Genomic DNA, 23,167 nt, shown 5'->3' with positions numbered 1-23,167 from the left:
TGAATTCCTTTTCCTTTTTTTTTTTCCCTTTTTTTGCTTTTTTCTCATTCCCAGCTCGTTTTCGCACTTGCTTTTTGGGCGCTCTGTGCTATACTTAGAACTATGTTGGGGCTTTTATAATGGTCGGATCTTCAGAGAGAACGGGTGAATGGGGCGCCACATGGTTGTCTGATAACATGCTACTAGCGATGTTGGTTACGCTGTCGAAAGTGGCGTGGGTCATGGAGTGGAGTATCGGCTCGCCCATTGTGATTTGCAGTACTCCGTAGTGTTGCAGTGCGTATTCTGGGCATTGTGTTCCACATAAAGAATACAGTAATATTCTGATAGTGGGTAAAAGATGTCCATAGCCGCGGTGAAAAGACGATGACATGGCCATTCTGAAACGGGGTGATGGGAAGACCCCCATTTAGGAGTGGAATGTGAAGAGTTCCGGGAGACGAGTAGAAAGTACAGTTCGACCATGCTCGATGTCTGCAAGAGGCTCGATTTGTTCGACATTTGATCCACTCAATCGACCAGATAGATCGGTTTGGAGAGATCCAGGAACTAAAGATCTAGAGTCCCGAGGGTTGTGATATGTAACATTTTGGGGGCATGTCTCAACTTTCCCGAGATCAGAAGCCGTGCGAAAGAGGCGAAGTTAGAAGGTTGTAACACAATTTCAGCCCAAGGTTCTGGTAAGTTCTCAAGAGGGGTATCGTATACAGGAGAGGGCTGAGGCAATAGTGATGCAGTGCAACAATGTAGATCTCGATTTTGGATTTTTGTGTATATTATGCCAGTTTGTGATAATGGAGTGGTAGTACAAGCGATAAATGGAAAAAAAAAAAAAAAAAAAAAAAAAAAGGGATAAAACAACAAGTTGTAGCAGATTGTACACGATCGCCTCCTAAGGGCTTCCTCCCAAACGATTATCCCAGTTGGCGATCCTCCCCCAAACCAGAAAAGAAAAGCAAAGTCAATATGCAACGCCGCATAAATTCCATGTTCAAAAAAAAAAAAAAAAAAAATATAACCTCCCATCCTTTGGCACCAAACAAATTATGCAAGAGAAAGGAATAAGAGGGAAAATAAATAAATCAAAAGTCTCCTATCCTCCAGGAGACATGTACAACGCCTTGGCCAGAGGTCGATCTGGCCCGTAATGCCTCGACCATTTCATAAACGGTAATCCGCCAGTGACGGGGTATCAATAAGGGCCAATGAAGGCCACGTTTCTGCTTTGTGTTTCTATAATTCCGTATTCCCTTTTGGAAACACTCGCATAGAATTAATTTTTTTTGGTGGTTTTTTTTTTCGGGGTTTTGCCTGTTTTTGTATTGCTTTGTGGTGTGATCGTGCGACTAATCATCCCAGCCATCGACGCTCAGCTCGCCACAATCAGGCATGCTATCTTCTAGCTTGCTACCGTAGATAGGCCGACCGTCAGGGGTAAGTTGTCCACGAAAGTCAGGGTCGAAATCTTGACTGGTCTCATCCAGGGTAGCGACGTAGCGGTTGCGACCGCCCCGCTTGCTATGGGTTTTGGTATAGTGGGCGTTGAGGTTGTCGCTGCGCGAAAAGGCACGGTGACAGCCAGGAACCCAGCAGACATGAGGCTTCTCCTTGGAGTGGCTCTTCATATGGCGTTTGAGATGCTCCTGGCGCTTGAAACGCCCCTTGCAGCCAGGCTCCTTGCACTTGAATTGGACTTGCTTAATGATTGACGGCAAGTTCTCGAGGCTCAGGTTAGAACGAAGAAGCTGCTTCTTGGAGGATTTGCGCGAGGGTTGACGGTGACGTTGCATCATGCCTTCGCGATAGACAGGAGAGAGCTGGAACTCTTCCTGATAATCATTGTGTCCGGACATACGACTGATCGGGGTATCAGATCCCGAGGGAGTACCCATGGAGACAGATCGTTGGGGGGTAGAAGGAGTGTGGGACTTGAAGGTCGGGATATTGGTTGGAAAGTCGGAGTAAGAAGAAGAAGGAGGGGTCACGGGTCCGGAAGGGAAGGGTTGGACCTGAGCAGGTGTGATGGTTTGAGGTACCAAGGACTCGTGGGAGGGCATCCAGTGGATCATATTGGTCATCGAGGCAGAGTTAGACATCCGCTCAGTGGGTTGGGTAAAGATTGGACGAGACAAGCAAGGGTTGGAGGCCGATTCAGGCAGATATCCAGCCTGTTGAGGACGGTGGTAGTAGTTGCGGGCCATCTGGTTGTACTGAGGCATCGAGGCCTGGTAAGGAAACTGCGGCTCCTGGTATGTCTTTGGCATATCCTGCGGAATCCAGAGTTGGTCGACGTTCTCGTCGTATCCAGGAAGATAGTCGGGGAGGGGCATCTGCTCCTGTCGGTCCATGTTGCCGCAGGGCACGTTTATCATGCCGTCGCCCGAAGTGAGATCGGCCATTCTGAATGCGCTGCGCAATGGGGTAGCCGAAGTCCGACGCTCCATTGGGACGCCGTGGTGGTAATGGGAAGGCTCGTGCCACCCGGGTGAAGCCATTGAGCCTTGGCTGTAGAGACTAGTAGGCGTGGGAGTAGGAGAGTCCAAAGGAGAGAAGCTCGAAGTCATCGAGGGGCATTCACTTGGGCCGAGAGAATGGCAGTCAACTTCAACAGTCAAACGATCAGAGATTTGCTGTCCGTGAGATCTCATGTCGTCCAGGTCTTCAGTTTTGAACGGTTGAGATGCAACTGGGTTGATGATATCACCTACCCAGAAGGGTTTAGTAATGTGTATTGTTTTCTTTTTTTGGGGGGGTGTTTGTGTGTAAGAAGGAAAGATGAAGTCCAGTGACAAGTAGAACGAGGGTCGACAACGAGGTAAAGAAATTATCAAAAGAAGGAAGTGACTATTAAAGAAAGGCAGGGATGGAAAGAGATAGAGTGAAAAGGGAAGACAAGAGAATGTGTATGAGGTCCCGGAGTATAGGGAAAGGAAAGAATGTTCAAAAGCAAAGGGAATGGAGGACAAACGAGCAGAAATAAACAAATTGGTCGAGGATAGAATCCCGAAGGGTGGAGATCGGACTTACAGCTATACGCCATGGTCTAAGCTCAGATTGGAACTTTTGGGCCAAAATTAGAGGCGCGTCGCGTGCTGGAGGTTCCAAGCAAGGCTAGGAATGTAGACTATGAGATCCTCCGTTACCGCGGCAAAGGCTCTAACGGCTGGATCTGGGCTGGGATCGACTGAAGTTCCTCGAGGGCCTGCAGGTTTGATCGATGTTTCGCGTTGTTTCGCGTCAAAATGAGACTGGAAATTGCCAAACTAGGATAATAGGATGGGCTGGTATGGAACACCAAGAACAAGATAGGCGAAATATTGGTGTCAGTTGCCCTTTGACGCGGTTTAAGATGGGCGGGGAGAAGGTGGGTAGTTGAAGGGGAGGCTGGTCTCAGATTGATAGGTTGTTATAGGTAGGGGGTTGATGTGTGTATATGTGTATATGGTTTGAGGGGAGGGGAGATTATAAGTACAGCAAGGAGTTTCAAAGGGAAGGGTGTCTTAAAGAGTCCAGAAAATCAGTTGGTAAAGCAAGAAAGTAATGATCCACGGGGGGAAGCTTGTTCCTGGTACCTTTTTGGGCTGAAGGTGCTGATTGAGAGACTTGGATCGGCGGATTGATTGTCATCCCTCACCTTTTCTTTTTTTCTTCCTTGGATTTCTTTTTCTTTTTTTTTTCTTTTTTCCCTTCTTTTCCTTTTTGGATATTAATATCGTAGTATTTTACAATACTAAATAATCCTGAATAATCCTGAACAGTAAATGGTAAAAGGTAAATGGTAAATAGTAAATATTAAATGAGATATATTTAAAATCCATTTTTGGATGACCCAGTATTCTGGTTATTACCCTACGAATTATTTAATTATTTAATTCTTTAGTTCATGCATGATTATTACAAGGTTCTCTCCAGTAAGCGTCCACGGGTGCTCGACTTGGAATGTCTAGGCTGTATCTCTTCGATTCCGTAAAATGTGAGCAGAGTCTATTTGAACATGCAGGTCGATCGCGTCCCCGGACTTTCTAGCCGTGTCGATCATGATGCACAAACCATCTAAGACCTTGATCTCCCTCTCCACTAGAGGTCTCAGAGGTAAACCTTGAACACTAACAAGAGTACTAAGACAGTAATTATACTAATGTAATTACCAGCATTTCAACAATGTAGAACCATAACATTATAGGGAACCCCAGAGATATCTAGAAAGAATAAACAAAAAATTAATATAAAAAGAATATGAGCTCGCTCGGACGTATAGTGGAGGCTTGGACCGATCTCATCAGTACTTTTGCGATAGGTCAGACGTTGAACCAATTCGGGTCTGTGCAAACCTGGTTGATGCTGCATCCCTGGAGAGTAGTAATCCCAGATTCCAGAGCATCCACATACAACATTCCCCTATTTCTCCGCCTTATTACTTGGAAATCGTCACTGAACATTGTATTTTATTATAAAAAATATAAAAATATCCTTTTCCCATCTAAGTTTAGTCTTCCCCCTCCACCCCACCCGACCCATCGGCTGTACATCCATGGATCCATGTAAGCCGTACATACCTCCAGAGCTACTTACTCTGGGCCCAATCAATTTCATTATTTCTTCATTATTTCAACCTTGGAATGTGAGAAGAAAAAAAGAGAGAGAAAAGCAAAGAATTACAAGTCTCGGGGAACAACTAACATCCATCCCGCTGGGTTTGAAAAATAAAAAATAAAAAAAGCCACCAATCCGCCCCAACGGTTCGGATGTTGTCGGCCTAGGCTGGCACTTGCGTCTGACCCATCACGCGTCAGTTGAGACCTCAATGATGGGATTGTTCAGTTGAATGTGCACTTCGACTCTCGAATTGCGTGGCTAACAGAGGCAAAAGTTTCGCATTCTTCTTCGCTCGTTCCACGCCGTGACTCGTTTGAAATATGCCTCGTCCAGATAGCGATCGGCCTTAAATGTTTGTCACTGCAGACGAAATCCCAACCAGTTCTCCATATTATAATTATTTTCTTTCACTGTTTGCCTGTGTATCACATTGCACTTGCATCGCCCAGTGGATCGAGATGAAACGGGCCTTATATAGTACTAGCGCGAATTATAAAGTGTTTGACCTGAGCCATAAGGCTAAGCGATTTTCTTTAGAAATTGATTAAACTCCTTTTGGCAGTCAGATAGTCAGATTAGGTTTGAACTGGACCGGGTGGAAGTCCTCGGTCCGTACTGGGTGTCGAGCCCTGGAGGCTTTTTCTATCGGCCCCTCTTTTTTTTTTTTTTTTTTTTTTGTCGATCGTTTTCACTTGGTCGATCTATATTCGGAGTACTCCAGGGCTATACTACTCTGTGTCTACTGTCAGATCTGGCCCCGAGCCATCCCCCCACACTCCAATTCCCTCTATTTCTTGCATCTTGGCTACTTCTTCTAAATCTTTCACCGTGCTTTATTGATACACCTGCATAGCTATCTCCCATGAGCTCGAAAACAGGTTTGACACACTTCTTCAAGCCCTATTGATAAGGTGCATTTATTCCTGCAATTGTTCAAGACTATTGTACTTTGTTTGAATCCCGAAACCCTGGGAGTGAACGAACCCCGCCAAGAACCAAACTAGTGGGGGGTTATTCCATGGATTCTCTAACTTGTAGGTTTTTGTTTAACTTTCCCCAGGTTATATACGTACGAAGTAGATGTAACCACTCCAATGTTATAACCTTTGGAATATATATATATATAATATAGACTTTGGATGCTTGATATCTATAAAGCGAATATGAGCAACTCGTAGTTTTGAGCTTCTCGATGATCAAATCCCTAATGCCCGGACCTGAATGCAGCAAGGGCGACTGAACCCCGAACCCAAAAACCGAAGGGCTTTCCCCCAGATCTTTCGACCCCTGCGTCTGAAGGGACAGCTTTCACCTACGTACATGGCTTTCCATCACCACGAAACCCCCAAACCACTACCGAAGTACCCATCTAATCCACCCCACCCAAATGCCGTGATCATCGACCCTGGAAGGTTTCGATAGTTACTTTCGTTGCACCAGGTCATACCTCAATCTGCACAGCCGCATTGGCCTAGCCAGTCGCTCCACTGTGATCTCTAGTGGCTTATGAATGAAGTGTGGCTTATCTGGGGTGATCGTCAGGCGTCCGGGATTCCGTACATACCTCTTCTATCTGTGGTTACAAAATTTACCAGGATCTACGGTGTACATCTCGCCACCGCTGCTGACCACAGGGTTTTCGCCTTCTGTGATTTTGATGGGCCTCGTGAATACCCGGGATGGCTGTGGTCCATTGAGGCTTTCTGTTGTGTACGATCCCCTGTTGATCGCATTGCTTCGTTTCGGATGTGTGCCACCTGTGGCAACTGAAACAGATAATCTCCTTGTGCCGCGTAGCAGGCCTCTTCCGGGATAACTACATCTTCCAAGGTTACGTACCATCGTAGATTGATGCGCTCGGTACTTCGTACTAGACTAGATACTCGAAACTATGTTCTACCTCCACAAAAACTATCCAAGTCAAAACGATAGACCAGTCAACACACGCAACTCAACTCCTGAATTAGCAAACCTTATCTGGGCTTAGAAATATGACTGCATTAGCACGATTTCTCGCTCTCAGGTACCAGGAACCGGAACATACACAATACAGTCGTCAACTTTTGTACTCTGCCAAGATCCTCCCCGGCTCTTCGAAGGCTGTAGAATTCGGAGCTTAGACTACATCCCAGATAGTCCAAGTCCAGATACCCAAGTGATCAACAAGACATGCAAGCCTCCCTCTCAACGCCATGACGGCAGTTTTGCCTATTCTATCGTATATTGTGTTAAATTCTACTACCTTTGTAGATAAGTGGACAGCCCATGCAATCCACCACTAGATCATGACCCGACATATTTGCCTGTATATTATACTACTTATTATAGTGTCTAGCCACTGATCGGTGATTGACATTGACATTCTTCGGTATGCACAGTGTTCCTCCCGGGACTGTAATCCGGTGTGTGTCTGGGGGGTTGCAAATGTTGTAGGTCCATCGAGTGCCACTGACGCAAGTACAAATGCCCATTACTCGGCGTTGACTGTCCAGCTTTCATTGCGAATCATGGTTTTGGTTTCTGACCTCATACCAATACTTCCAATTAAGTTCGATGTACATTTTCCAATAAAGGTTATCATCTCTTGAAGCCAAAGCGTTTGACTACCCGTATGATAGGGGACCGTGCTGGGACTGGATCTGAATGTCTAAATCTGTGTTTTTGCCTCTCTCTTGATCGGCCAAATGGGTAGAAATAGAACCAAAATCCGACAGCTGATCATTCGGTGTCACCCGAAAAATTGTTTCTTAATTGAGTATAGATTTCCTAGCAATATGGGCTTCAAGGGAGTGAAACAAGCATTATAAAATTCATAAACTGCAGTCAATGATTTATCTCATAGAACATTCGACATTTGGGCCATATTATGCAGGGACGAAATTGATCGGCCTATAGAAAGCAAGCATCAGAGATCGGGCCTGCAAAAGAGATCAATAGTACAAAGTACACAAAATAACATATAGGTACGGGATTATGCACAATCCCCAAAATGGTACCTGGTTGGTCCCGGTATTCTCTCGGTGTGTGCCCTGGCAATGGCTTCCCGTTTACCCCCGCCCTTTCCCCCTTACTTGACTTTCTTTTTTTTCTTCACATAACGGTCTCTCGTTCGCTCGCAAAGACATTCAAAAAGAAATTGATTTGCTTTTTTAATTCGATTTTCCCTCCAGTGAATGAATACTCCACGTTGACTTGCATTGCATTGCCTTGCATGGATTTATTCCCGGTTTCCAGGAACCATCTTCATTGTAGCAAAAGTTTATGTGCCAGTGCCCTAGGAGGGCTCTAGATCTGCCCTGTCTATCTATTCTGACTTATTGTTGGTCAATAGTGTTCTCTCCTATTTAGCTTGGTTTCCCTTCAGGGATTCCCCAAGGTGCATCCTCGTGTACCTGTGGACATCGTACCTGTATACCTGTCTCCTCCCAGGAGCGCGATGTGAGTCGCGTTAAAGGAGCACACATACCTCCACGATACTTAAATAATACTTAATACCATGATTCGCGACTTCGCATCGGAAACTAAAACCCAATATGTTAGGTTCCTCTTACTTGGATTATGAATCAGAAAACAATAAGAAAACCTTACAGTCTCGCAGAGATGCAGCGTTACAATAATCCCGCCTATATCACATACCAGTGCAAGCACACTGACCTGCTCTATTCACTCCCAACGGCCCATACATGCATGCCCGCTGCCACAATCTTATGTAACCAGGCTCCATACTAGTACCGAAGTAGCAACAGATGTACCTAGGGTAGGATGAGCATGCGCCAGAAAAAGAAAAGGCCAGATTCGAGCCCCCAATAAGAGCCGGATCGACCCTGCACATCGAACCCTCTGGAGAATGTCAGACATAGGTGCTTTTACAGGAACCCTGCAGAGCACGAACCATGTCTAGCCTGCGCGGTCGGCGGCGGCGCGCCCTGATTGGTGTGATTGGTGTGATTGCGGATGATGAATCCGGTGATATCATATTATTGGGGCCCTTACGCCTGCCCGCTGCTTGTCTGGCCTACTTGGGAGACCTACATGCTGTTATTAGATGTTGGTTTCATTTTTTCCTACATATTGGCTCCAGGGCCGCAATTCCGGTGCCTGAATATACTATTCTTACTGTATAGTGCTTTTGCGGTGTCGTGTTAGGTTCGCTCTGCTAGGGTCTAGGCGTGTACTTTGTACTTGGGATGAACTCCTATGACGCGGATCAATATGACAGGGTTGTTGTCTGTCATTTATGACTTGATCGGTTTTTCACACGCTCTGGGCACCCTTGAATGGAGCACGGCCGATATGTGATCAGATGAGAGAGATTGGTAGTCGTAAGCTCTTTGTGTAGGTTTTCTGGGCAGAAATGCCAAGTTAAGTTGGGGAGTAGATAGCGCAGAACTCTATGGGCATCGTTTTGAAGCCTATCGAATTTGTCAAAGGGGGATATTGTTGTGCTTGATGAATAGAGAAGTCTTTTGGGGCAATCCTAGCAATGTTCGTAACAGTCTGACCTTTAAAGGGAACATTCATGGGTTTGTGAGGTCCGAGTAGAAAGCCATAAACGAGCTTGATACAGGCTCTAGTAGTAGTTCACAGACGAATCCGGCCTTGAGGGACTTTGTTCTTTTGTGGTGGGGTGTACTAGGTGTGCGGTTATAATGACATTCATTAGGTGGGATTTACTAGCGAAGCCAGCTTAACCGAAAATAATTGCATTTGAACAGAAAACATATTATATATTCGTATCTATATCGTTCCACGATGTGTAGTGGTTGGTTTACTTGGGATACTCTCTGGTTGTATGTTATGTGGTTGCATGCGAATATATATGTGGTAGAATACAATATGTAGACATGGATGCAGCGTTTTCTAAGCTACCTTAACCACAGCATGCTTTATCATTATCAGATCATAACAAGGTGTCTCAATTTTTATGCATATTGAGCTATGCGAGCAATCTATGTACTTATAATTCTTTTACTCTCCGGAGTATGAACCTGCTCTCGAGAGATTTACATCTGCGCTGACAGTGTGTTACACGTCGCAGCGTCGGGATCAACACGGTATCATATACTGGCAGCTTAGAATTCGAATAAAAGATAGAGCAACTCGATTTATTTTGGAATAACACATAAATGGTGGTAACGTTGGAATAGTGAAGAGACGGACAGATGTCATATGACTATGATCACTAGCCTCGCCTTCCTCCTCCCAACTTTGTCTTCCTTCCCTCTAACCACATTCATCACTCCTCGTATACATCCATCTTGGTTAGTCTACTTAGACTAACCTTTTGCCACGTTAACATCTTGACAAATTTGGGGATGAAGAACGCCGGTATCTCAGCCAAGAGAGGACAGAGAATGACTTCTAACGGCTAAACCATTTTCGTCACGCTTCCATCTCCCTCTGGTTCAGCGACATCTCTCGAATTGTTTGCGAGAACCGGATCAGACAAATCCACGGAATACCGCATGAGTTCTTTGAATCTTTGCCAACTTGGCCAACCCCGATGTTGCTGAAGTTTGTAAGTAGACTAGCAATGGACCCGCAACACCACAAACTGACAGTTCTACTCAAAACAGGAGCAGGCAAGAGACCGACCAATTCTTTGGAACTTCAAACACACCCCAATAACCTTTAGATTCGACGACGGAATCGAAGCGCAAGCAACTAGCACACACCGTATGTTGACCTAACAGATCGGTAGGATAAGATGCTAATTTTGAATTGTCTTTCAGAGCCAATGTCGACCGGGTCACAAATGGCGCATATCATTCCTTTGTCGCGATTAATGAGGATAATACCTCCATGGATGTTGCTTTCTATTGGTTGCCTACTATCGGAAATTCCGAAAGGAAGGCCTCTAACAAGGACCTGACCCCTGAAACCGGAACACCCGCTCCCCGACAAACATGTAGGCATTGACAAAGCCTAGGGAAGAGCAATGATTGCCACCGCGAGGAATCTGTCACACGCTCCAGGCAAACCTTTACCACCAACCCAGCGAATAGCCCAACGGAATCGCTGAATTTGTGATAGATCTTGACTCGCATTGCAAGAGACAGATTGTTTTTCGCGTCTGCCGATGAATCTGATTTGGCTTGTTTGAGCTTATAATCCCGATCAAAAGCACCAATACTCCGTCAGATCATGCCCATTCGGCAATCCTGCCTACAAAGGGTCAACTCTTAAAGTAGCTCAACTTCAAACTCGGTAGTTTGAAAGGCTACAGGGTTGTTTTTGACTTACGAAGGCTTCGTTCACTAAGTGAGGGTTCTGGCCTTTTTCCTTTTTGCCCTTTATTGCACGCACCAACAGAGAGTCTAAAAATCTCCGAGGTATGGAAAAAAAGTCTTTTCACTGCTTTCCAAGTCTACATTTGCATCTGAACTGGACTCTGGGGATGTTATCAGGCGCCACTGTGAGCAGCAAGCCGTGAAATTTGTGAATGATCTCCAAGTAACCATCAAAAGCTCAAGTCCAATAAATACGTCAATACTTCGAAGAGTAATGTGCATGGTTCGCATGTTGAGTAACGTTATTCTCAAGCTTTGAAAGCCAAACAAGTAAGCTGAAATTGAGCAGCCAATCTGGAGTGACTGGGAAGGTAATAAGGGGAACGACTCTTTGTTCACATCGCTCTATTCCTTTGCATATGGAGAATCGAGTTTCATACATGTTTGAATCCTCGAAATTAAACTACTCAAAATGTTCTCATATTTCATATTTGTCGTGGGACTTCTATATGTGGACCAGCCTCTGACAGCCCTTAGTGTTGACCATTTGCGAGGGCAGATGTGATTTGGCTGAGACAAGACAAAGACTCAGGGATGGGCGATGTCACTTATTTTACCGAATAGACCTTCTTTACTTCTAAGGTTCTTTCTTTTTGCTTGCTACGGAATAATCGCTCGGCCCTGCAGAGCTCTACTATCAGATATTTAGGCTAGTCACTTAGAAGAATAGTTGAGGTCATTTGATATCCATGTCCTAGTATTCTAGCTTAAACACCTTGTCTCTTGGCTATATTCATGCGGTCGTCTTCCAACCTAATGTCAAAACCGATAGTCGATCCTTGCTGCCACCCTTTTCCACAAGTAGCCGTTGAATGACTTGAACTCGGCCACTACCACTGAGAATGTTCCCAGTCATGGTTGGTGACAGACCTCGAGGGAGAGAATTGCCAGAAATCCTCATGTAACACAGCAGGCATCCTCGTGATGCCGATTGTACTGAGCCCCTATGTTTGCAAGAAGGGTGTCGGGTAATTTTGGGGAAAGCCCTTTTTGTTTACGTGAGGGATAAGTAGGGGAGGTGCGATGCTTTATTGTTCATTATGCTACAACCTATCCTTTGCTAGGGGGGTCCTGGATACTATCCTTGAACAGATTTTCAAATGGCAGACAAGTCCAAGATTCCCGGATCAATATTGCGATTAGCGTGAATAACAGTCTAACAGCCAGACTTGGTCAAGACCACGTGAGAATTTGGAATGGCTAAATGCCAACCTATCCGCATGCTGCAAGCAAGGAGCTGCCCGTTCAAGCCCGAATCATTCGAATAAGTACATTGCCCAAATTCGAGTCGTGATACCAAAAGATAACTAGCCGGGACGAACAGGTATCACCAATCTCTGAACATGACAACCGACGCACGAAGAACCCAAAACGAAGAACTCAAGAACCAATAATCTGGACAAGTCACCGGGACAGATACAAATCTCATCTCCGACAGACGCAAGCCCAGAACCGAACATGTCGCACTTCACGACGTGGGCGCCACCCGACTCCCGCTCGTGTCGCGCAACGGAAAGCCGCAGACCCAGACAAAAGAAAAGAGAGAGAGAAAAAAAAAGAAAAAAGCGAAAGCAAACTTTCACTTAAATTCTCCGAGAAAATCCCCCGGTCTCGGGAATTTGAAGATCTCCATAATCATGCAGTTTTGATGGCGGTCAGATTCGAAATCTCAAGGTGCAGCCTCGGGCGCATGCAGAAGACAAATGCGAGACTCGCGGACGGGAACTTGCAGGTTTACGTGGTTAATTCCTTAAGAATGCGGTCAGCAATTTCATCTTTGTGAGATATCACTGCATATTATTGAGACTTCGGTACAGCCGAGGGTCTTCCTGCTTCGTGATGGACCCTGTGTTGGTTTACCGTAAACCTCGACTATTGGTGTGAAGAACTGGCCCATGCTTTGAGGCCAGACCGATGGCCAGACCGATATGAAGGTGGGGGTTGGGTGCATTCCTGTTGGGAAGATGCTTGTTGGACTGCGTTAAGACCGTGAGAAGAGACAGATCGCACAACTACATGCACTGCACTACCCAGGAGTACGTTCCACGTTCCACGTTCCACGTTTCTTTTGGTCAGGAAGCGCCCATGCTGGTAAGTTTGGTTTCACAGAGAAGGCCCTGGAGTCCTGGAGCCCTGGAGTCCTGGGGTGTTATATGAATTCGGGGCCACTATGACGTGTCTCGTTTAAGCGTTATACGATGCCAAGAACGTGGAGCTTATCTTTTGGGACTTTGGAGACATTTGGGACATGTGAGCCCCGAACTCCGAGCTCCGAGTATCGAATGTCGAGATAAGCCCCCGATGTCCTCATAACGGCAAAGTATGTTGGAATTTCATGAGCCAAAAGAGTGAGGGCTTGAATTTAAAACAATACTGAATTAATATTAAGTCAATGTTAAGATAAATGTAAAAAAAAACCAATGTCTAGACAAAGAAAAAAAAAAAAAAAAAAGGGGTCCAATGAGTTGTAGTTGTCTCAAGAACGGGAATGCCAACGCCCTATCTAAACGGTCGTCTGTCATTGGACTCCGATACATAAGCACAGAGGCAGCAATTTAAAAGGGGATGGCGTTAATAAATATCTGCCTTCTCAGCATTCCTTTTTGATGTCTAGGGGTATCCTTTCTTGACTTCCAGAGGTCTACACCTTTTTAAGGACATTCACAATGACCGACACAATGACCGTCGACTCAATAACAGGCGAGACAGCACCGCTGCTGGGCTCACACACGACCAAACCATCTCAGCACCCAAAGAAACTACTGATCTCCATTGTGTGTGCTATATTCTTGTTATCGGCCGACTTCGGATTCTTCATGTCCACTGCGCCGCAAATGGCTGTGTATGAGGAGATCATCTGTCGAAACTACCAGGCCACTCTTCATGGGGTGGGAAATGACACTCTGAACCCACCAGAGGCCAATCCGTGTAAATCAGAGGCTGTACAAGGAGAACTGGCCCTCGTGATTGGGTACCAGGCTACATTTGACGTGGTGCCTGGTATGTGTCTTACAGTGTGCTACAATATAACGACGTTGGGATGCTGATGTTTTGGGAATATAGGTCTTATACTCTCGCTGCCGTATGGCGTCATGTCGGATCGCTGGGGGCGAAGGCCTCTCTTGTATCTTAGCATACTGGGAATTCTCCTCGCCGAGACATGGGTTAGGATAGTTTGTAAGTGGGCCATTGAACTCTTGGGTCGATGTTTTGCTGACCCCTCATCCTAGGTCTATGGTCAACCGTCATTCCCCTTCGGATGGTCTGGTTGTCAGCTGCGTTCAAAATCATCGGCGGCGGCGACCAAGTCCTCACGGCCATTGCCATGGTCATGGTGGCCGATGTCTTTACCGAAGATGAGAGGTAATTTGATGACTTAATCTTGCTCGGTGATCAATCTAACATGTATATAGAGCAACCGCGCTCTTCCGTTTACAGTCTTGCGTCCAAATCGCAGAGATTCTGGCCACTCCACTCAGTGCCTATCTGATGACTTTCGGTCCAATGGTTCCCTATACCCTATCAATAGGCATCATGATTTTAGGAAGTATTCCAGCTTTGTTCCTACCGGAGACTCTCAAACATCCAAAACGAAAGCGAGTAAACCAAGAGGCACCAAACCAGGACAGCGAAAGCGAGCAGTCCCAGCCTCCGAGGAAGCAGACAGTGTTACAGGAGGTCACCCGACAAGTTCGCGAGTTCGCACAGTCGACACGCTTCATCTGGTTCGACACTAATATTTGTTTAATGATCTTTGTGATGTTCGTCACAGTGATGACTCGACAATCCACGAACCTGCTTCTGCAATATGTATCAAAGAAGTTTGACTGGAGTATTAGTCGCGTATGTGCCCTGTCCCCTCAGTCAAATAATCCAAAACACTAACCATGATATAGGCCAGTCTCTTAATCTCGCTGCGCGGGATATTTTCTCTTGTGACATATTTGGTCATAATGCCAGTTTTGTCCTTGTTGGCCACCAAACACCTAAAGCTCCGTGGAAAACGTAGCGACCATTTTATGAGCAAAGGCAGCGGCGTGCTTTCAATCATTGGTTTCGCCATTATCTCTATAGCTCCAACCCCCGCGATCTTAATCGGTGGTCAAGTCATCTTGTCAATCGGCTCGGCATTCATGATCACCACACGCAGTCTGGCTACTTCACTCGTACAAATTGACCATGCTGGCACTTTATATTCGGCAATTGCCATTGCACAGGGCGTCGGAACCCTCATTTCCGGTCCTTTATTTGCCAACCTCTTCCGGTTAGGTATGCATCTTGGAACTGTCTGGATGGGACTGCCATTCTTCCAAGCCTCTCTCTTTTTCGCTGTTGCTGTCACCGCCGTTTGGCACATTCGACTTGGACCATCTCCGCGAGCCAATGATGAGGAACAGGACCCTTTGTTATCCTAATTTCTATACCTCTTCGATCAATCTCATTACATCCAAGCAAGCTGACACGGGTTCCTTCATGTGGAGAACGTATTGTCAGCCTGCATATATGACGTTGACGTAGCAGTAATCCCATCCACAGAGATATCCGCAGCAACCATTGTCTTCTAAGCGAAGCAATACCAGCTTTCAGATAAAACTGTCCAAGACCCATGGGCTAAGCACTCTGGTTTGTCAGGGTTGGGCGATCAGCGGGTTTAATCTTGCGAGGGTCGAATCAACTTGAATCAACTTGAATTAACAGTCGGAGATCCGAAGGAGTAGCCCGGTCGATGCAACCTCAAAAGGTGTTTCGTCAGTCTACTGCAGACGAAAACCGTCGGACAATGATTTAGCGCTGGAGTGCGTTGTGTATTTCTGTCTTGTCATTGGAGAAAAGGGAGAAAAGTCCACCACTCAACTTGCCCCGCTCGATGATCGTCGCCTACTTCGACTAGCACTGCTCTCCTTTATAGTACTTCTTCGAGATGATAGGTGTACCGGCGACATCCGAGAACAAATCAGCGTCTTCTTATCGATGCATGTGCTACAATTGGCTATGTGCCTGACGATGTTTACACCGAAGATGATCTCTGGACTAAAACATAAAACCATTCGATGATCCCCTTACATCTCTTCATTCAGCTCAACAATTCCTTCTCAATTCAATCTTGAAGAAAAAAAAAAAAATGTTCCAATCCCAATCCCCAAAGGGCATGCTCGCCCTAGCAGCCATGGGCCTAATCACTGGCACAACCGCCAGCCTTGAAACCTGTGCCAGCAGCACCGCCTTTAGCTGCGCGAGCTCCTCCACAGAGCCAACCTGTTGCTTCAACTACCCAGGTGGTGCCCTCCTCCAGACTCAATTCTGGGATACCAGCCCATCAACTGGTCCCGACGACTCATGGACCATCCACGGACTGTGGTATGTAACATTAATATCCCAATCAGATCTATATCCCCTATAAATACCCGGGGTCGTAGACTAACCACTCCCTCCAGGCCCGACAACTGCGACGGCACATACCAGTCGAGCTGTGACTCGGAGCGCGCTTACTCCAACATCACAGCCATCCTGCAGGACCAGGACCTCGGTGACCTCGTCGACTACATGGATGAGTATTGGGTCGACATCAACGGCGAGAACGAGAGCTTCTGGTCGCACGAGTGGAGCAAGCACGGTACTTGCGTCAACACGATCGATCCCAGCTGCTATTCCAGTTACAAGGCGCAGGAGGAAGTGGGTGATTTCTTCCAGAAGACGGTTGATTTGTTCAAGAGTTTGGATACGTACAAGGTATGTCCCCCTCTCTGCCTTTCATAATATGTGCTGTTCGTTTCTGACTATCTCCCAGGCTCTCGCCACTGCTGGCATTACCCCGAGTACATCCAAGACCTACACTCTCAGCGCGATCCAGGAGGCTCTTACTACCATGCATGGCGCGTCGGTTTACCTTGGCTGCTCTAGTGGCAAGTTGAACCAGGTTTGGTATTTCTACAACGTTAAGGGCAATGCCATTGATGGAACATACAAGGCTGTTGATACGCGTAAGTTTTATCGTTTGCTTTTTGGTGGGATCTTTACTGATATCTTGGTTTTTTTTTTAGTCACTACTTCTGGCTGCCCAAAGACTGGCATTAAGTATGTGCCCAAGTAAATAGGGAACAGGGCTTGATATGTCTTAGTGATGATTGTTATTGATTTGCACAATGTGTGCTGAAATGGTATCTTTGGATTAGCTATGGTACATGTTGATACAGATTCGAATTCTCGTTAATCTGATACGATGATGATCGTTTATTGACCATAACATTTCACTGGCTATAAATGTATATCGGTGGTGATACTGCAGGGTCGTTGAGCACATGATCGTGTTCAGCCTTGAAGTTTGGGGCAAGTATTTTAGCCATTCCCGAGAATGCATCCTAGCCTTGTAGTGGACATGGGGCGCACCGTAATTTTTGGGCACCGGTGACGCGGATGGGGGTTGGAGGTCGAGAGCTCACCCTTTAAATCGGAGTCGAGCGAGCCGTTGCTCAAAGTAGGCTAATACAAGGGTTGCAGAGAGTGCCGCAATAACACGACTCTGTGTAGAGCTACGTGCTTGTTGTAGCACGCAGCGGGATGGAGGGTGTTTTTGACACCGGAAGGAAGTTCGGGTAGAGAGCGCACGAGAACTGTTTTCATATGCCCTTGAGCCGTGCAGCCCGCCGTTCGTTTTCCCTCTTGTCTTCCATACGACCCAAGAAATCCATGCGACCGATATATCCCTCCTTGGCTTTGCTATGCGTGCGCAGCTCGTCTTTGATACCCGCCGAGTCGACGTACGAAGCCCAGTCGAGTCGTGACTTCTCAACGGTGTTGATTTTGGGTCCGCGCGCGTCCTTGTCGGTAACGAGTTGCTTCTCCCAGCTCTTCTTAATCGTGCCGGTCGGGTTAGGGTCGAATCGCGAGATCTTGCGAAGAGGTCGCCGAAGGTTACGAGCGGTGTTTGCGGCTGCGGCATCCTCATCGGTGTATTCGACATTCTCCCCACTCGACAAAAACGCTTTAGCCTCCGCCGAGTGTTTGGGCACAACTTTCTCCTCGGTGATCCATTCTCCCGCAAACTTGTAGGTGCGCTTGATCTTGATCATCTGGTCAGCGTGTGCAGTATGGCCGATTTTGTATTCCGCATCTCTGGTACCCTGGTCCGGTTCTTTCGTTGGTTCAGGTTCGGGGACAGATTCGGGTATCTGCTGGGTCTGGGGTGGCTGCAAGCCGGATTGTCCTTGGGGCGCATTCATCTGCTCCCATAGGGCATTCACGTCCACGGTCGCGCCGTCGATCCTAGCCAGCGGTTTGCGCTGTTCTTCTTGTCTGCTCGGGAACCGCGGGTTAGAACCTGATAATAAGTCAAAAAACATTGGCTAGCACAAAAATCTCACATTTGCTGTTTCATTGCGCGTGTTCGCACAAATCCCCCTGTTCCCCCTTCATCGTCGTCCATGTCAATGTCGCCATCGTCCTCGTCGCTATCGCGCGCGCGTTTGCCCTTGGTCTTCTTTCCCTTGGTCTTCTTCTCTTTCTTCTCCCTCGCTTTTCTGATTGTGGCCTCATCTCCAGAGTCGAGTTCTGCATCCTTCGGGAGCTGAGATTGGGTGACTGTCTTTCGCTTCTTCTTTGCGGGTTCTGCGGCCTCGTCGGCATCGGAAGATAAGTCGGAGTCGTCTGGTGCTGCGTCTAGCTCGAAATCTTCATCCTCGGCGGAGTCATAGGACTCCTCATCAAGGTCCTGATTTTCTGGCAGAGTAGGGTTTGACATTTGCAAAAGATTTTGGGTGTCTGGACTTATCAAAAGAGATCCAGAGCAAGGCGCAACAACGTAAGATGAATTTCTGCCAAAGGCGGTATCGCGGCGATGTATGTTCGTCATCTTCAACTTCCAGACGCCCCTTGCCCATTTATCAATGATATAGATTCTAACAAGTATGGGTGAAACAATCTCTCTTAAATCACGCATCTCATCTCTAGAGACCGCCTATACTGCTATTACAGGTGGCGCTTCTGAAAGAAGCACAAAATTTTCCACATTATTTGCAGTCCGAATGCCAAAATGCGTACGGCCCTAGACGTCCATCGTTTAAGTCACGAATTCTGGTCGAGAGACGTAAGGTCCCAGACCCGCTACTCCCTTGAGGGTTATATGGGACTAGCTCGTGGATAGTATGAGAACGGGGTAAAGGGTTGACGACGGGGCCAGCAATAGTAGCATTTCCCAAGATCATCTGGGAAGGCGCTTGATGGCATCTTTGAAATACTGGTAGGAGAATTATTTGGATATATAAATGAGTCAAGAGAGAATTGGTAAATGATTGAATTGCCCATGATGAGCGAAAGAGATAACATTCATGTTTCGATAGAAGAACAGAGAAGAAAAAAGCCTCCCTGAAACAGACAGCAATGGCCCGAGAAACAGAGCCCTTAGCGGGCTATTCCTCTTAGGCCAAAGCCAAAAAAAATCCATCGAGTAATTGAGATTCAGCCCCAAAGGGGCGCCGCACCGAAACCGCATGCCCTTACGGGGCGTCAGCATCTATAGCACATATGACGGTCAGTATAATTCAGTATCGTGTGATCAATGCATGGTGATGATATAGGAATGGAGGCATGAGTATCGACCAGAAAACATGGTCAAAGCCATTGAGAAAGAAAGCATTGGATGTTGGGTTAGAGAAGCAAATTACTCTTACCTGCCATATCTTCCAGACGAGTTTGGTGTCTGGTCCACGACCGGGGTCCAGTTGGGGCCACCCCGCGGACGACTTGATGGCCGGAGTGTTGGTGGATACGAACTTGGTCACTAGGGGGGTTTTGCCGGCCGGCGTCAACCACTCCAGCGCGGTAGGCAGCACCGTAACTACCCCTGCGGTTATATCCGCCACGGCCACCTTCACGAGTAGCATCACGGCCGCCGCCGCCGCCGCCGCCACGACCATGATGGCCGCCCTGCATATCACCACGGCCTTGGCCTCGACCTCGGCCCCGGAACTGGTCCCCACGGACTGAGCCACCACGTGCACCGAAATCCTGCTATGTGGACCATGCACGTCAGATATCATGGCCAATGCCACCATCCTGAAAGAAGGTCTGGTCTGAAAAATAGGGGAATGGGGGTAATTCTTACCTCTATTCTTAGGTTCACTTGTGCCTCGATTGCACGAACAGTAAGCTCGGCAGCACGGGCATCACGAGCAGCAGAAGGTTGAAATCCCTCTTGCTATAAGTGGTATCAGTATAGTCCCTCCGAATGTCGGGCTGGATGAAAAGCAGGAAATTGAAGTCATAACATACGTCGACCTGGTGCTGAACAGCCCGCACGATCAGCGCAGCGATGCGAGCGTCGTGAGCAGTTTGGGCAGCGACTTGGGGGGCATTTTGCTGTGAGTAATATCAGTATTGCTCTGCAGACATTTTCAACGGTCAATGGTGTGTCCACTAAGCTTACACGGTGCATAGAGCGCCAGGCTTCCTTGCGGCGGCGCTGAGCAGTGCTGCCAACGTCATGTCTGCCACCACCGGGGCCAGACGGGGGAAGTTGCTCGCTCATTTCTTGACAAAGAGATGAAAGAAAGAAAGAAAGAAATGCGCCAGACTGATTCGCTGTGGAACTTCACAGCAGTGTGAGGCGACGAGGGAGAGTTGTGGGCCGAAACAGAAAGGGAAATTTAAAAGGACGTGGGCGTTTGCTCATCGCGGCTCATTAGAGCCATTGTCGCCCTTCTCTTACCGTTTCTGTTCAAGATACATCATATTTGAAATACATATTGGCGCCCTCTGAATCTATCCAAGGTCAGCTTATTCCAGCTCTGGTTATCTAATTCCCTATCACTCTCCCAGGCTATATACATTCTGACCGAAAGCGCCGAGTGATGTTGACGGCGATATTATTAGGAGAAAGAGCCGGAAGTAAATAGGAAAAGCAGTCATTTCTCCAGCGGAAGCTGAGATTATTACTAGCCCAGGATATACAACGGGGACACTGACATTGAAAGGGTCTTGATGATGGCTTGAAGAATACATCTATTTAGTTGTGGTTTAATGCCCTGGACTTCAAGGTGACGAGGACGAGGGCAACAAGGATAAGTAGCAAGGATAAGTAGTATGAGGGTGAGGGTGAGGGCGAGGACCCTCCTGGTTATTCGTCTTCTCCCATGATTATACTGCTTGTAGATGTGATTGACCTTTAGCAACTCTGCCAGGGCACTTTCGCGGCTCAAAAGGATGGCTATAATGGTCGAGCAATCGGCTATCTTGCGAAGATAGCTTTGCCTAAGGCCTCTAGGACCGAGGAGTGCCATCTTCGCAATAAGTAGTAAAAGTAATTAGAAAATGAAAGAAGGTGTAAGAAGCTACATTTGTCTATAATGATAACTTCGCGGTGGCTATTCTATTCATGCAATCAATTAACTGTTGTTCAAGAACCATATATTTTCATGCTCACTCACAGTCTCTAAAGGGGGCAGCCTAAGGCATGTAATGTAGCCTTTCCCTCCACCTGGGCACCATGTGGCGGTCAAATCTGGAGCATTCCATGAAGAAAATAGGTGTTCCATTGTGTAGTTGATGGTAACCGTTTGGCAGTTTGAAATGTATCTGTAGAAGTGAGGTTTTGAGTGTGGGATTACTATTAACTAGCTTATGGCAGGTGCAATGTACACTGACCTCGTGATATAGAAATTGCGGAGTACACTACTATATCTCTATTAATTTCTATTATAGTAGACATTGGCGTATGAAGTCAAGAAAGGATTTCCAAGTCTGGAATGGAGAAGATATCGATGAAGGATGTACGAGGAACTGCTTTCTATTGTAAGACTAATATTATACTAGCTATATTCATAGGAACTTGTACGTAGTCAGTTCCATATATAATGTAGTGGAGACTTGTACATTCCTAATGCGGCTCTAGTCCCTCACCATTGGCCAAGGGGTTTCGAGGAATGCAACCCCAACCTCTAGAATGCGACATCAGAGGTAGTTATGATGTCGAAAAAGCACTTCATTATCACCTTCCATGGTAACTCACAAGCTTGTTTGACCCAGAGGAATACCGCTTTGGGCCAAATTGTCTTCTTCTGGTTCGGATCTTTATCTCTACAATCGAACTTGTTGTATAGGTCTTTTTACTAACCCGGCACACGCAAGGAATGATACATATATATTTTATAGTTGGTTTATTCAACCTTTCTCACTCAATACGTTCAGCTTTTCTGGAAAATAGGAAGAATATATGCTGCCTAGCTAAGAATGTGGACCCTGCAACACATTTCCACGTGGGAGCTTCTTCAGATCCCCCTCCTATGTGCCGGGAATAGACATGGCCTTAAAAGAGGGCTCAACGGTTTCATTGCCTTTAAGATGAATGTAACATTCAGAATCCAAGCTTTCACCCCTGATATAAGGCCTTGAGTGAATCTGCTTGAACTTTAAATCCCATCGACTCATACCTATCAGGACGCATATTATTCGCATATTATTCGCATTTAAGTCCCTTTATTCTTTAATATAGGCTTCTTCAATATCAAGATGCATTTCTTTACTACTCATGTCTCCCTCCTATTTGCTGCATCAGCTACCCTCATCACCGCTCAAGATGCGACACCCACATCGGCAAGCACAAGCGGCAATCCAAACTGCGCTTCCCAAAAGTAAGCCTATAAGACTCTAAGTACCAACAATTTGCTGTTTAAGATTCATTTCTCATAATCAACAGAGTTGTAGATTCTTGCGTCGCGATCATGAAACGGGGACTCGCAAAGTGTGCCTCGAGTGATTGGGACTGTAAGTGCTCGGGTGCTGCAAACATTGCCAAGTGAGTAGACCTTCTGTCTGGCTCTTGCAATTCCTCAATGAGGTATCTATACCTTCCAACCTCGCAGTATTAACATCATTGAACAGCTGTTACGTAGACTGCTCTGATGATGACCCGGATTCGTTCGCAGCCAAACAACTCAGCATAAATGATTGCGCTACCGCGAATGCATATGACCAAGGAGAGACCACCGTCGCACCATCATGGACTCTGCCTGGATCGAATGCCGCACAATCAACCGACATAGATGCTAGTCTAACCATTGGTGACAGCTCGTCTACTACTGCCGGACCGACCAAAGCTTTGACTGGGAATGAGAAGTCAACCAGTCCATCAGAGGGAGCTGGAGTTGTGAATGATGCTGGTAGTTGGATGGCTCTTGTGATTTTAGGGATAGGAGCTACATTTTGAGACGGTTGGCCCCCGGAGGAAGAGTTTACGAGTCTCGGGTGAGTCTACATGATTATTGGATGGAATGACATTGACTTTGGAA

General features: G+C 46.6%; 7 protein-coding genes across 7 annotated transcripts; 4 read left to right on the top strand and 3 right to left on the bottom strand.

Moving 5' to 3' along the window:
- Positions 1-1,346: 1,346 nt before the first annotated feature.
- Positions 1,347-3,040, bottom strand: brlA (C2H2 type transcription factor BrlA; the record flags this gene model as incomplete). Its single annotated transcript, XM_056891117.1, has 2 exons — positions 1,347-2,704; positions 3,028-3,040. The coding sequence occupies 2 exons, from the start codon at positions 3,038-3,040 to the stop codon at positions 1,347-1,349; spliced, it is 1,371 nt and encodes a 456-aa protein (XP_056756112.1).
- Positions 3,041-10,099: 7,059 nt separating this feature from the next.
- Positions 10,100-10,515, top strand: N7537_000058 (uncharacterized protein; the record flags this gene model as incomplete). The annotated part of the gene is made up of 3 exons (XM_056891116.1): positions 10,100-10,114; positions 10,173-10,272; positions 10,331-10,515. 3 exons carry the CDS (start codon positions 10,100-10,102, stop codon positions 10,513-10,515), a joined length of 300 nt encoding a protein of 99 aa, XP_056756111.1.
- A 3,028-nt stretch (positions 10,516-13,543) lies between these two features.
- N7537_000057 (uncharacterized protein) lies at positions 13,544-15,301 on the top strand (the record flags this gene model as incomplete). Its single annotated transcript, XM_056891115.1, has 5 exons — positions 13,544-13,886; positions 13,950-14,063; positions 14,117-14,249; positions 14,300-14,729; positions 14,783-15,301. Coding segments are annotated over 5 exons (1,539 nt in total), but the record flags the coding sequence as incomplete, so codon positions are not given.
- A 707-nt stretch (positions 15,302-16,008) lies between these two features.
- N7537_000056 (T2 family ribonuclease) lies at positions 16,009-16,977 on the top strand (the record flags this gene model as incomplete). The annotated part of the gene is made up of 4 exons (XM_056891114.1): positions 16,009-16,244; positions 16,322-16,616; positions 16,675-16,867; positions 16,928-16,977. 4 exons carry the CDS (start codon positions 16,009-16,011, stop codon positions 16,975-16,977), a joined length of 774 nt encoding a protein of 257 aa, XP_056756109.1.
- Positions 16,978-17,503: 526 nt separating this feature from the next.
- On the bottom strand, positions 17,504-18,624 carry swc5 (putative Swr1p complex component (Swc5); the record flags this gene model as incomplete). Its single annotated transcript, XM_056891113.1, has 2 exons — positions 17,504-18,179; positions 18,248-18,624. 2 exons carry the CDS (start codon positions 18,622-18,624, stop codon positions 17,504-17,506), a joined length of 1,053 nt encoding a protein of 350 aa, XP_056756108.1.
- A 905-nt stretch (positions 18,625-19,529) lies between these two features.
- Positions 19,530-20,409, bottom strand: N7537_000054 (Craniofacial development protein 1/Bucentaur; the record flags this gene model as incomplete). Its single annotated transcript, XM_056891112.1, has 4 exons — positions 19,530-19,892; positions 19,987-20,079; positions 20,154-20,240; positions 20,308-20,409. The coding sequence occupies 4 exons, from the start codon at positions 20,407-20,409 to the stop codon at positions 19,530-19,532; spliced, it is 645 nt and encodes a 214-aa protein (XP_056756107.1).
- A 1,979-nt stretch (positions 20,410-22,388) lies between these two features.
- Positions 22,389-23,085, top strand: N7537_000053 (GPI anchored serine-threonine rich protein; the record flags this gene model as incomplete). Its single annotated transcript, XM_056891111.1, has 3 exons — positions 22,389-22,510; positions 22,576-22,674; positions 22,761-23,085. 3 exons carry the CDS (start codon positions 22,389-22,391, stop codon positions 23,083-23,085), a joined length of 546 nt encoding a protein of 181 aa, XP_056756106.1.
- Positions 23,086-23,167: the final 82 nt, after the last annotated feature.

The sequence above is a fragment of the Penicillium hordei genome (assembly GCF_028827395.1).
Source record: "Penicillium hordei strain IBT 12815 chromosome Unknown utg000001l_segment0_segment0, whole genome shotgun sequence".
Taxonomy (NCBI): domain Eukaryota; kingdom Fungi; phylum Ascomycota; class Eurotiomycetes; order Eurotiales; family Aspergillaceae; genus Penicillium; species Penicillium hordei.
Note: the sequence above shows the minus strand (reverse complement) of the source record. Positions and strands in the feature narration are given on the sequence as shown.